At 41.5% G+C, this 14,394-nt stretch overlaps 1 protein-coding gene across 10 annotated transcripts in view; it reads right to left on the minus strand.

Annotated features, from left to right (window-relative positions):
• Positions 1-893: 893 nt before the first annotated feature.
• The window catches only part of auts2a (activator of transcription and developmental regulator AUTS2 a), a 318,606-nt gene continuing 305,105 nt past the window's right edge, over positions 894-14,394 (minus strand). For 5 of the 10 annotated variants that reach the window (XM_019895262.1, XM_019895258.1, XM_019895259.1 and 2 more), the window contains 11 exons: positions 12,864-13,096; positions 11,895-11,939; positions 10,853-10,948; positions 10,697-10,768; positions 10,311-10,340; positions 9,237-9,308; positions 7,754-7,895; positions 6,064-6,144; positions 5,897-5,980; positions 5,527-5,779; positions 894-3,442 (listed from right to left, as the gene is read on the minus strand). In XM_019895262.1, the coding sequence (XP_019750821.1) occupies positions 2,209-3,442; positions 5,527-5,779; positions 5,897-5,980; positions 6,064-6,144; positions 7,754-7,895; positions 9,237-9,308; positions 10,311-10,340; positions 10,697-10,768; positions 10,853-10,948; positions 11,895-11,939; positions 12,864-13,096 (2,342 nt within the window). In that variant the 3' untranslated portion in view covers positions 894-2,208. The remainder of the gene's footprint in view (positions 3,443-5,526; positions 5,780-5,896; positions 5,981-6,063; positions 6,145-7,753; positions 7,896-9,236; positions 9,309-10,310; positions 10,341-10,696; positions 10,769-10,852; positions 10,949-11,894; positions 11,940-12,863; positions 13,097-14,394) is intronic. The other 5 variants (XM_019895265.1, XM_019895264.1, XM_019895261.1 and 2 more) reach the window with 5 other exon arrangements.

The following is a 14,394-nucleotide window of genomic DNA, read 5'->3' on the forward strand; positions in this document are numbered from 1 at the left end:
AGATAATCCATCCACACATTTATTTTGCTCCGATTATCCAGGTCCAGGTTTACAGGGTCAGCAGTTTGAGCATAGTGGCAACGATGCCTTGAGCCCACCTCCCACTCAGTCATGCCCTGAACACCTCATCAGGAAGGGATCTGGAATAAAGGCATGAGCCACCTCCTCAAGTGGCGCCTCATCCTCGACCTCTCCAGATGACTGAGCTTTTCGTCCTACCACACTGGGTTAACCCAAGCACCCTGTAATGGGATCTCATTTCCTGCTTGCTTTCCATGACATTATCCTGTCCGCCAACAGAAATGTGAACACAAGTTTCAAAACAAAAAAAAATGTGTAGATCAAATTTGCAACATCATGCAATTTTTTCACATTAAAAAAATCATAATGTGTAAAGTGTTAGGTCTGCCTCACAGTCGATAAGTTATGAGTTTGAATCTTGGCTCAGGCCCTTCCGTGTGGACTTTGCATGTTGTCCATTCTTGTTTGTTTGTGTCCTGCAATCCTCCCATAGTCAGCTCACCCACCATTCTAACGAGGTCAGGTACTCTAAAAATATTTGCTATTGCGGTCGCAATACAACCACTATGCCAAGAAATGTTAAAAATACAGTGTCCCTTGACCAGGATGAACTTGCACATTGGATCTGACGTTTGACTAAAAAAATGGATGTTCCTCTCCACTAGCCTAAAATACACTTTTCCAGGTACAACTTTCAACAGTTGCTAATTCATAGGCATCGTCCTCTATTTACACAGTAAATCTTATTCTTTTTTTTTAGTTAATCAGAAGCAGTACAAGTATCGTAAAGCAAGTACAGTATCATTATGGGAAATGCATTTTTTTTTCTGAAGAAATAGAATGAGCAATGTGACGAAAATTCCCAAGACAAATTCAGTACACATTTTTTAATAACATGGCACAATTTACATAACACATGTTTAAATGAGGGGCATGCTGAAGATTCAGTCACTTAATTTTTTCGACAATTTTATACATGATCTACAAAGACTTTCAGTTTTTTTTTTCACCTGTACAAGTTAACAGAAAAAAAAATCTCATTTAACAATCTTTTTGCAATACGCATCAACTAACCACTATGGCTCCGGTGTAACATTTTTAAATTGAAGTAAAATAACACTGCACGAAATGTTCACCGAATTCGAAGCGCACAACTAAACCTTCGGTGGACTACTAAAATAGATCTCTTCTTGGTAGAAACAAAATGTCCATAGTTTGCTTTTTTTAGATTTTTTCTTTTGATTTTGTTGGTACCACAATGAAAGAAAGCACTTTGAATACACCAACAGAATCTAATTCCAAAAACATGTACTTTACACGCCTTCTGTGGAGCGAACTGCTGCCTTTATTACAACGATGCATTCTCCCCACAACCAAAGGCAGTCGAGTGAATTCGAGATGGTCTTCACATTTGTGCTGCCGGTTCTATCATACAGAAAGTTCTTTAAAATGCAATATTGTCTTTTGGATTGTCCTTACAAAGTACCAAATGATTGGCAAAACAATGTCAGATAGCGACGCCTCATTTAAAGCTTGGATCTGTCTACATTGAGCAAGCAATTTGAAAAGCATAGTAAAGTTGTGGGGAGAATACAGCTTTTTTTTTTTTTTTTGTCCTTCATTGGTAAAGAGCCGTGGTGATGGATGGCGGGCGGCCAGGCTTGTTGCATAGTAGAACATGGGGTCTCTGGTACAATGCTAATCTGCTGTGTCAATCCAAAAAACAAAACAAACAAAAAAAAAAAAGCTAAAGCACATTCTGAATCACTGCCTAAGTACTTCTCTATGTACATTTGTCCAAAGTAAAGCTTTCAAATCACCCTTTTGCATATTTGTACCATGATCCATACAAAGCAAGCACAGTGACTGTACATATTATCTACACACTTTTGCGGTCGGTCAGTGCTAAAGTAGCTGTACATTCCAAAATCTCACTTCACTTTGCTGTACAATAGAAAGACTGGACACACACACACACACACACACAAAGCTGGAGCAACATTGGAGGTGGGAAAAAAAAAGGGTCTGAAAAATCAAAAGTTTGTTTCTGTGATTATTGTCTTGACAAAATTAATTCCTTGCGTGGGCATGTGTCCGCCCACATAAGTTATTCACAGCTATGTTACAGTCTTGCTTTGCCCGAAGCTAAGTGCTGGGTGGGAGTTTTACCGTGAGCGAGGCCCAAGCTCACCGTGCCTCAATGTCCTTGTGAGGAGGTCTGTCTCGAATATCGGTGGCCAGGGGAGCAGTCCGTCTCGGCGAGCCTGGCCTGGCACCGAGCGTGGGGATGAGTGGGGGCGGGGCGCTGAGAGAGGCGGTGGGCGGAGTTTTATTCAGAATACTGTTCTGGTGGGCAGCGGCGGCGGCCGCGGCTGCCGCGGCGGCGGCGGCTGAGGGGCTGACCCTGGAATAGTGCATGCCTGGAAGTCCTGGGGCCATGAGGCCTTGGGCGTGGTGGGGTAGATGTCCGTCAAGGGCCGGGTGGTGCATGGCGGGGTGAATGCGGCCGTGCTCGTAGTCCTCTCTAAGGAGCCGCTCGCGTTCCTCCAACTGAGCGCGCTCGTGCTCCCTCCTCTGCTCCAAGGCGAGAGAATGCAAGTGCTCACGATTAAAGTCGTGAGGCTCGCGCTCCCTGTAGGAACGCTCGGCCTCGTAAAGGCGCGGGGCTGTCAGCCGATGGAGGGGATCGTTCCTGAGCAACAGATCCCTCGCCAGAGGGTCCCGTCGGTGAATGTCCAATCCCCTGTAAGGGTCCCTGATCGGGTCCCAATGGAAGGCGGGGTAGGGGAAGCGTTCGGCCCCAGGGATGGGGCTGATACCCATGAAGGGCGCCACCACTCGAGTTCTCTCAAGACCGCTCATGTTGTTGATTGGATGAACACCTGCCATGCCCATGGGCATCGGCATCGAGGACGGAGGATGGAGGTTCGGCGTGGAGGACGCCAACGAGTGCTCGCTTGTTTTCTCTGCCGGTCCATCTTGGTCCTCCTTACGTTCCTCTTTCACTTTGACCTCACTGTTCTTCTTGTGCTCAAACGGCAGCTCTCCCTTCTTCTCCACAAGCTCCCTGCTCAGGCCGCCGTTGGGACGTTCGAGACTCGTCTGTCTGATGTAGGGCGAGGCTGTGCCTCTGTTGGGCACTTTGTCCTCTGGTACTCTGCCCTCATGGATGGCGGGCGCGTCCTTATCGCTGTGCTGGTTGTCTTTGAGCTTGTGGTCGTCTGTGCTGCTGTCTTTCCAAGAGTCTGGGAGTTCCCTTTCTCTGTCCTTGGCCTTGTTCTCCTTGTCTCTCTGCGGGTCTCCAGAGGACGGAGGCAGGTGGTTCCTATGGTGCTCAGGAGGACGACTGTGACCGAGAAGACCGATGGGGTTCACTGGGACCGGGGAAGGGTGGCTTGGGTGACGTTTCTCCACAGATTCCCTGGGAACACAAAAGACGGATCACTATTTTTCAACCATGTATAGGAAGGTGTTTTTTGAATGACCAGGTAAATAGTAAGGTCTTTTTAAAATTTTTTTTATTAATGGCCATGTATAGTAAGGCTTGCTTATTTATTTACTTGGATTTTTTTTTTTCAACGGCCATGTATAGCAAGGCTTGCTTATTTATTTACTTGGATTTTTTTTTCAACGGCCATGTATAGCAAGGCTTTTTTTTTTTTTAAATGACCATGTGAATGAAGTAACGCTTTTTTTTTTTTTTTTATGACTATGTATAGTAAGGCAGTTTTTAATGACCAGGTGTATAGTAAGGCTTTTTTTTTACAATGTATAGTAAGGGTTTTTTCATTTTTCTTTCTTTCTTTCTTTTTTTACGACCATGTATAGTAAGGCATTGTTTTATTTGTTTTTTTTAATGACCATGTATAGGCAGGCGTTTTTTGAACGACCAGGTATATAGTAAGTTGTTTTTTTTTTTTTTTTAATGACGATGTGTAGTAAGGCTTTTTAAAAGTTTTATGACCAAATAAAGTAAGGCATTTTTTGAATGACCAGATACAGCATATAGCAAGGCTTCTTCTTTTTTTTTTTTTTTTTTTTTTTTTTTTAATTTTACAAGCATGTCTAGTAAAGTTTTTTTTATGATCATGTATAGTAAGGGGGTGGCCCGGTGATCGACTGGTTAGCGCGTCGTCCTCACAGTGTGGAGGTCGTGGGTTCGATCCCGGCTCCGGCCTCCCTTTGTGGAGTTTGCATGTTCTCCCCCGTCCCTGCGTGGGTTTTCTACGGGTACTCCAGTTTCCTTCCACATTCCAAAAACATGCATGGCAGGCTGATTGAACGCTCAAAATTGTCCCTAGGTGTAAGTGTGAGCGCAGATGGTTGTTCGTCTCTGTGTGCCACCCGCCTACTGCCCAAAGACAGCTGGGATAGGATCCAGCACCCCCCGCGACCCTTGTGAGGATAAAGCGGATCGGAAAATGGATGGATGTAGAATAATGCTTTTAAAAAATTTTACGACCATGTATGGTAAGGCATTTTTTGAACGACTAGGTATAAAAAACGTTTTTTTTTTTTAGGACCATGTATATTAAGGCTTTAAAAAGCAGTAGTATTTTTTGAACAGCCAAGTATTTATATATGGTCAGTTTTTTTTTTTAATGACCAGATATCTAGTAAGACTTTTTAAAAATGTTATTTTATGACCATGTATAGTAGGGCACTTTTTTGAATGGCCAGGTAGAAGTAAATTTTTTTTTTATTGCCTAGTATCGTCAGGCTTTTATTATTTTTTTTAAACAACCATTTACAGTTTGGCATTTTGGAACAATCAGGTACATACTAAGGTTTTTTTTTTATTTTTTATTTTTATGACCATGTATATTTCAGGCTTTTTAAACATTTTATGACAATGTATAGTTAGGCCTTTTTTTAATGACCAGGTACATAGTAAGTTTTTTTTTTTTTAATGATCATGTATGGTAAGTCGTATTTATTTATTGTTATTTTTAACGACCATGTATAGTAAGAAATTTTTTTAACAACTAGGTATACAGTATGTTTTTTTAACCCCCCACTCATCCCCACGCTATTACGAACATGTGGACGTTCTTACAAATATGAGCGCTATATTTTGATTGCCGTTTGCGTGCTAAAAACATACAGATTATGCGGCTAGAATCAAAGTATTTATTTATCAAGTGTAAGATCAAATAAAAATAAGTCATATGTATTTTGTAATAAAGTAACGTAAACCACAATTCGCAAACAATGACTTGACCGTCCCCCTTCTGTACGGCCGCATAGAAATAAATTGATTAAAAATAAATCTTGAAAACTCATGTTTGAAATTAATTCGGAAAATAAAACCTTTTAATTTTTGCTTTAATTATAGCAGGTTTTAGTTAGTTTTCTAAATATACAGTTATCTTTTTTTTTTTAAAGCACTCTTAGTTTGATTCAAGAAGATGTTTTTTTCACTTTTAGTTGAAGTTATTTTGTTTGTTTTCGTTAACTATAATCACCTTGGTGTGTACGCACTGCTTTACTTTCCAGGAAACCCACCTGTCTTTGTCATCTTTACTGCTAATTGAGTCCCGTTTTTCAGAATCCCTGTCTCTCTCGTGTGAGCTGACCGAGGCGCTCCTCTCCGAGTCTCCAGGTTTCAGCCAAGGTGGGGGTGTCGGGAAGGAGGGTGGGGTGCGGTGAAGGCGGTTCCAGGGCTCCTGGTGGTTGCTGTTGGCACCGCCACCAAAGTGCTGCTGCGAGTTGGGGCCATCTTTATGGCCGAACATCGAGTTGGCCGCTGTCAGGGATTCAACACACGGAAAAGCACAGCAGGACGCAAGTTAAATGCGTATCTCAAACGTTGCGCAGCCACGTTTCTTTTAAAATACACTTTGAGGCAAGTTATATTCATGAGGCTAAAACTCACTTAGTGCTGGATTTCCCAGTCCTCCGAACGCTGATGAACTGAGAGCTCCCAGCCCGCCGAAGGAAGGCGGCCGACTGAAAGGTTCTGAAAAGAGATGAAACATTAGCTTGACTGTGATGCAATTAGCAAATTCTGTTATTTCATGTTCAGAGAGAAGGAGCTCCTACCTAAGTGAGGTGCTGGGGTGAGGAAGTTTCCGGGGTGGTGGGGTGGATGGCTGAAGGGACCTGCTGATGGGTGTGTTGGACCTGAAGAGGGAATTTAAAAACTTGAGCTTTTTTTTTCACCAAGATTTACATTGATTAAAATAATGCACGAACCTCGGACTGTTTGCAAACAAACTCTCGTGCAGTTCGGATCAGTTCGGCTGACTTATCAAGAATGCATGCAACACCGTAGAAGTGGTAGCAGAATACATTATCTCTTTTAGTGGATGAACTCCTGGTGCCACATGCATGTACCGAATACCACAAATTGCAACTTCCCATGTTTTGACAGGGCATCTTTTTGTCCAGTGTTGAAAATGCCATTGTTAACTTCCTCTGAACACGAATGTTTCATATTAAACCCGTCATGGTTCAGTGTGTTCCATCCATGCACACATTTTCTAATCTGCTTATACTCACGAGGGTCGCGGGTGTGCTGGTGCCTATCCCAGCTGTCTTTGGGCAGTAGGCGGGGTTCACCCTGAACTGGTTGCCAACCAATCGCAGGGCACAAATAGACAAACAACCATTTGCGCGGTACAATCACACCTAGGGACAATTTGGAGTGTTCCATTAGCCTGCCATGCATGTTTTTGGAATGTGGGAGGAAACCGCAGTGCCCGGAGAAAACCCACACAGGCACGGGAAGAACATGCAAACAGGAAGGCCGCAGCCAGAATCAAACCCTGCACCTCTGCGCGGTGAGGCGTACGTGCTAACCAGTCGCCCACCGTGTCGCCTGGTTCAGTGTCTTATGAAGTGACAACTTGTCTCTGCTTATGGGGAGGTGAGCAGCTGGAGAATCCTTTTTTAAACTACACGAACTTCAACTTCACTGAAGATAAATCGATTCAATTTTTGGTGTTTCACTTGTAAAGGTGAAAGAAGAGGGAGTCTATTAAGAGCAGAAAAACTGTGAATGAAAAACTCTCAATATTAGAGTATGTGACTGTATAAAACGAAAGGCGGCACCATGTGCAATGCACACTAATAACTTTTGTTCACTGTAGCGTACTTTGAAAAGCACCGAAACAATCTTAAACTGCATTTCATGAATGCTAAATGATGCTGTTTGGAGACAGCGTGCATGCCCACCGCATACTTTGTCGACTGGAGACGCAGACAGTGAAAATGTTTGAAATTCTTGGGCACCTTTTGAAAATGAAGTTTCAAGTCACTCATGCTGTGTGTTTATGTAAAGCAGATGTCTTCAGCTTTACCTCACTCCACAGTGCTGCTTTTATATCAACTCATTAACATGCGTAAGGTATAAACACCACGCAGCATTTGCTGTCATTACTCAAAGCTAACAAATTATTGTTTTATACATTAATTACTGATATGTAATGTCAAAAATGTGCACTGAGGGTAAAAAGAATGGAGCAAAATCCATTTTCACATACCATTCCAGCGAGTATGCTGTGTAAAAACATTTAATCTTTGATCTGAATTCAAATTAGGGAGTGGCTCCACGACTCATCAAGTGTTAGTTCTTCACCAAATATTTTTTGTTTTTTTTCTTAAAGGGCCATCACCATAATCTTAAAGTACGTGATTGTAGGTGCACATCATATGTTTAATCTGATTATTTTTAGTATTTATAAAGTCCATGACGCTATCTAATGTCACCAGTGCTGTAACACATTCTCACCTGCAGCTGAGAAGAGCGTGGCAGGCCGTGCCAGGTCACTGGGGTGATGGATGGCACCAAAGAGGCTCGGGCCCGGAGGTCGACTCAGGAACTCGGGCTTGAGGCCAAAGTCTAACTTGTGAGGATCGACCTGCATCTGCTGCTGGAAGACACCAAAAACAACACAGAGAAACACATGTAAAATGCTTAATGTCACTGGAATAACTGTACTTTATCGATATAATCGATAGACCCTGATCAAAATTACTGCATTCAAAGAGCTGTATCCCCCAAAAATCTGAAGACCGGCTTTACGCTGCGTTATTCATATGACACAATTTTAATTTTTGGCACAATCCAGACATGTGTCATAGCAGTGGAAATGGAGTTGGATATCTTCGGATTGCACTCACGCCTTTCCCAAATGTACCGTATTTTTCGGACTATAAGGCGCTTCGGAGTAAAAGGCGCACCTTCAATGAATGGCCTATTTCAAAACTGTTTTCATATACTGCATCAGGCGTGTAGATAAAAGCTACAATAGTGGCTGCGGTTACGATATGGATCCACTAGATGGGGCTACGCTAAAGGGAATAGCTTTATTGATATAGAGCTTTTCATAATCGCTGTAACAAAGCGCTTTACAGAACATTTAAAATATTACGTCCCAAAAAATCTGAATATTGATCCATATATAAGGCACATTGGATTATAAGGCACGCTGTCAGCTTTTGAGAAAATTGAATGTCACTGAAGTGGTCACACTACTAGACTTGCTTCATCAATCAAAATTACCTGCCCCTCACCCCCCAAAAATTGGAACTGTATTATCAATTAAAATGTACACAAAATATGGATATAGATATTAAAGTAGAATTGGACCCTTCGTCTGGAATGCCAATGAAGCTTTACTGATTTCAGAAATGTGTTTTTATCAGTAACCATTTCTCATAACAATCGCCATCAACTCAGGTAAAGGTTTGTACAGTATATTTTGTTTGCAATAAAAAGTAATCAGCCACTATACTGTAATGCACAAATAAGTGCAATAAACTGTGTTTTGCGTTCACATGTTTTCATTTAACCCTTTCATGCACCCTGTAACCTGATAACATGATAAGCTGTGCACTGTAGTAACCGCTGTCCCTGAAAGGACTACGCATCAGATCAGGATAGCCTGAATTGGTCTATATGTCAGTGTAATTAGGTTACTACAATATTTAACTCAATTATACACTGTTCAAACAGATGGGATTCAGTTGAAGCAAGAGTACATCATTTCCTTCTTTTTCCTCTCATTTAAAATGGATGACAAAAACATTTGAACCGGCAGCGGGATCCATCTTCCCATACATTAAATATGGATGTGTAGAGTTGGACTGGTAGTGTTTTTTATCTGCAATTAGTCTATTTATAAAGATAAGCATATACAAGACTGGACCAATAGAGTATGTTTACACTGAATTCAGCCTGGTTCCGAAAGATAAGTCCAAAGAATCCTCACCTTGACTTTTTGTTGATGGTGGTATATCTGCCAGGCAGTATGGACATGCATGGCACACCACTTTCCGGGCTTCTAAAGGCATAAGACAGAAATATACGATGATCATCCAAAAATGCATGTGTTACAATAATAAAGTATTACAGTTCCAGAATGTGTGTTATGTCATGAATAGTTTGGAAAGCTAAACTGCAGAAAACTACTGTAACCTTAAGGCAGCATAAAAGTCACGTACAATGTCTCTATAAAGTACAGTCTTTTTTTTTTTTTTTTTTTTTTACTAAGTGAGGCTTTAATTTTATAGCACATTTAATATACAAGGTAACTCAATGTGTTTAAAACAAGCAAAGACAACACATACAACAGATGACGACATACAGAAGCAAAGCAGAGAAAACGGTCACTTACAAAAATTACAAGGACAACGTACATTGACAAACATATTAAGAGAAAACTTTTAACACGTTTAAAAGTGAAGTAAAGACAGACGAGTAGGTTCCTAAAATATCAAAAAGAAAAAACGGATTTAAAATGTTTAGAAGACCATAATCAAAGGTATGGGGAATAAAAGCACAGCTTTTATCCTGCGTTTCGTTTCAAAGCATTTAAACTTGGGTCTGACTTCACTTCTGTTTGCAGCATAGCAGCTAAATACAGCTTCACGATGTTTACTTTGAACTCTCAGCCACACTAACTGACCCATGTTTGCAGATCTCAGACGACTGGGGTTTGTATTTTATCAGCGTTTCTTTAATGTATTTAGAACCCATACGTTTCAGTGATTTATAGATTTATAGTAGAAGAGTTCTAGTAGAAGAATTTCAAAATCTATTCTACAGATAATTGGGAGCCAATATGTTTGTTTGTTATGTGTTATGGTCAGAACCCGAGCTTCGATTTGTGGGGTGGTAGTTCTTACTAATTCAGAAGTTAGCGTTAGTGGATCTCCTGACTGGATGACACAATCCACTCTATTACAAAATCCTTGAAGGCATCAGAGCTTTTTCTGAGGGGCGGAGGACTAGAGGTGTAGGTGTACAGAATGTGCAAAACCAGGATAAAGTACTGATTACTCACCCTGAGAATGGGCCGAAATGGATCTGCTAGCTACACAGAGGAGGCGGGGGGGGAAACAGGTGAAGATATTTTACTTTGGATCAATGACTTAACACAAAATGGCAGCTGGAAGTCAGTGCCATCAGTGATTTTTAACAAATACACAAGTACTAGATACATTCATAAAATAAGCAACCTTATGCAAGAGGCGATTACTGGTCACAACATTAGGTATCCCCCTGCATAACCTGAGATTGAATACAAGGAAGGCTGGAGCCGAGATTGGGATCTTTCTGCCAAAAACTACATTCCCTTCTTAAATCACAGGTATTATCTTTCATTCATTGGGCATGTGTGACTAATTCAATTAAAAAAATAAAATAAAATAAATCCTGAAATTTCCTCACCCTTGGGTCCTTTTGTAAGAAAGTATGTGGGACAGCGCCAGGTCTCGAGGACACATCGAGAGGATTGGAGGTCTAGAAAAGAGAAGATTAAAAAAAAAATGAGAACGAAAAATCAGGAAAAAGATTCTTATATTGTGAGAAGAAGGTGGGCGTTACCTTGGGCTGAAAGGCACCCTGCAGTGAGCTGAAGGGCCCAGTTGGAGGAATGACGGGTGGGAGGCCCGACATTGCCGGTGGGTACGAGTGAAAGAGCTGCAGATGAAAAGACGGCGTGGAGGCGTCATTTAAGCAAGATGCAAGAGAATGTGCAAACATCTGCTTCAAAAATCAAACAGGCCTTTTTTTTTTTAATTATTATGATTATTTTTCGACGAAAATACCAAGACATGAAAGTAGAACCCTGCACCCTCATTAGATTTCGCTAGCTCCTGCCGCTTTGATATAAAAACAAACTCGGTTTTCGAATGATGCAACGTATGCAACACTAATGTAAACCAAGTAAACAAGTGCTTGAGCCTTTCACAAACTGTCTTCCAGAGAAGCATGTGATCATCTGCTCATTATCATAAGTTCTTGTCAATCACATAAAAAGTGAAGCTGTTTTGAATTTAGAAGCTAAGCCCGTTTTAATTGAGCAAGGTGCAATATTTAATTTTTCAAAATCAAGCTTGATTTATTCAGTGGTACTTCCGTGGTACAATAAATAACAGATGAGTTGTTGTGGCTTTCTTATTCTTAACATTTGTTGTGGACAAGCCATATGTAGCACAAACAGTATTAATCAATACATAATCAAACTACAAGTGCACAACCGAATGAGAATTGTATCAAACTACCAGAGGTGGATATTCCGTCAGTACATCACTGATGTGTCGGTTCTAAAATAATGGTGACAAACTGTCATTTTAGCAGCGACGTACTGTATTTAATCTTTATTCCCTGCAAGTGCACCAAATGATTGATCCTAGATGTCCTGTTTATCTCTCAACAGTTCGCAAACAACATGTTTTGCACTCACGGATGCAATGGTTTATCACAGTCACATTTGCTGATGGGTGAAATGATGACATCATCCATGAGCAAGCACAGGAGAATGATGATTGCATGAAATATAACACAAATGCACCAAGTAACAGCACCCTCATGGCCCTGAACTGCATAACAGGCAAGCAAAGTACAGCGGAAAGGGAAAACTCACACTGTGTCTGTAGAAGGGGTCAACTTTCGTTGGGTACTTGTCAAACTGTAAGAGAAAGGAAACAAAGCTAAGTACAACATTTAAAGACTCTGACAAGCAGAGATTGGCCAATTTAGGGTATGTCAGTACTAAATAGATTAAACTGTTGAAAAACTGTGAACACGCTAATGAATTGACCACTTCCCGACAAGACTTTTTTCTCCCCCCAATCTCTCCCTTTGGTGATTATGTGAAGATCTTGTAAAACAGTATCGCCTTTGGTCTCTTTTTAGTGGTGGAGGGCACGCTCGGGGTGAACATTTCCCCAGTCAAGACTAAACACCGCAGCTATTAAGAGGCTTTTTATGGCCTCATTAGCTGTCAGAGGCCAAACTTCGGTGCTCATCAGAGCCAAGCAAACCTCTTTAGGCCAGGCAGTAATGAGTGTCCATGCATGTGTGTTTTAAAGCTTTAGGTCTCGCCACTCATTGCCTGTGGTCTCACCAACAGTGAGAATCTTAATGTAAGGCTTATGTCAGTAATGAAAACACCCTAACGGCGCCATGTGCTGTCATTCCATTCGGGATGAATTAAGTGTATTATGTTCTAAAACTTGACCGTGGATGTGCGTTGAGCAAGTGATGGCAAATTTGAAAATAACAGCATTCAGAGATGGAAAGAATGGGCCAGAAACAACACAAGAATAGCTTTCCGGGTGAATTAAAGCATCATTGTGGCATAGAGAGAGATACACATGGTCATCAGCGAGAGACGCCACAAAGCCACAAGTATGTCCAACGTACCGCTTAAACACATGCCAGTTTGGACAAAATCTTCCCAATCGTAACCCCAGCGGGAAAACACTTTCAGCGCCATGCCCGCCCACCCACTCTTTGACATGTGTGAAACACATTCCGAGAAGACATAGAAAAACTAATTTCCCCATTCAGCCCTCCAAACCCAACACGGTTGTGTTCTACTTATCCTCACATTTCTGGCAGGGGTACGCACCATGGACGGTGCTGGGGTGGGCATAATGGCGTGGGGGAATGGCGTGAAGGTGTGCTGGTGCGTGTGCTGGTGGGTGTGTTGGTGCTGGTGCTGATGCTGGTGCTGGTGGAACTCGGTGCGCAGGTAGGGCGGGGGGCCCAGTGAGGCGCCGCGGTCAGCGCTCTGCGAGGCCAAGAAACGTGTGTTGAGCTCCTGACGCAGAAGGTCTTGCTCTGCAGAAGATAACCGGGAAGGAACAATGAACCGAACATTGCATGACAAAAGCATTGTGAAAAAGCAAATTTCCTCTTTGTATGCATGTTTTCATGGACTGAAACAATTGTGAAAAGCATTAAACAACATTTCACATCACTTACACAAACTGTGCCTAAACCGGTTTAGAAAGCTTATCACGTTGGGTCGTACCCAATTGTCCTGTTGACCCTTGATTTTAATGGCTTGAGTTAGCAGCTTAAAATTAAACTGACTTGAACAGAAGTCCACACAATCATATATGTCCCAATTTTGTATAGAACATGTACGACAACCATTTTAGCTCACGAAAAGCTACAAAGGTGGTGATGGGAAATTGAAGGTTTAAATTTGCTTCATGAACCTGTTGCAGTATTTTTTGACTCCTCTAGATGGCACTGTTGGTTTAAATAAAGGGGTTTAAGAAATGGTAAGTCACTGTGCTTTCAGCCCAGTGTTGAACAGACTGCCATCTAGAGGCGACAAAAAATATGTTTAATGAATCAAATTTGAAGCTTCATTTTCCCAGCACGAAACAAAAGTAAAAAAATAAGTCCCGTGGGCTGTAGCTTTACCCTGAGGGAAAGTAACTGACTCCTAATGTATCTATTTTAAACTTCCAACTGTATGCTATGGATAAACTTTCAGCACATATTAACTCAAATATGACAAAGCATGGGGGAAGGAAGGAATCTTTCAAAATATATTCAAAACACTGCATTTTTTGGTGTGCGGTTGTAGAATATGTAGAATAGTCCCTCCCAGCCCAACACAAAATCTCTGGATGAAAATTCCGTAACTCGGTTTTGCATGGCAAAGGAGAAACTCTGAGGAGGAGAAGAAGATCAAGAACTATCTGATCAACATAGCGAGTTTTTATTTTAATTGGACAGCACGACCGTGCAAAAATGTCTTTCTTGAAGACGAAGAAAGCAATATATATTTAGCATATTAAAAAAAAAAAAGTCAACTAAATCACAAACCCATAGTTAGAATGTCTGCCAGCTGGAACTGTGAAATACTGAGATGAGATCTGATACCCCTGAAGTCCCTCAGAGATCTGCTGTTGTAATTACTTTTTTACCCCAGTGGCAAAAAGTAAAAAATAATCACATACTTTCAGATTTATTGGACTGGGAGAGGAGGTGGAAATTTCTCATCTTCAACGTTCGTTCCTTTTGAACAAAATACAGCTTGTACCGTTTATGACCAAACACATTTTTTCCGCCCACACACAATCTTAAGGAGTTGACACACACACACACACACACACACACAC

Source organism: Hippocampus comes, unplaced genomic scaffold (genome assembly GCF_001891065.2).
Source record: "Hippocampus comes isolate QL1 unplaced genomic scaffold, H_comes_QL1_v1.1 scaffold177, whole genome shotgun sequence".
Taxonomy (NCBI): Eukaryota; Metazoa; Chordata; class Actinopteri; order Syngnathiformes; family Syngnathidae; genus Hippocampus; species Hippocampus comes.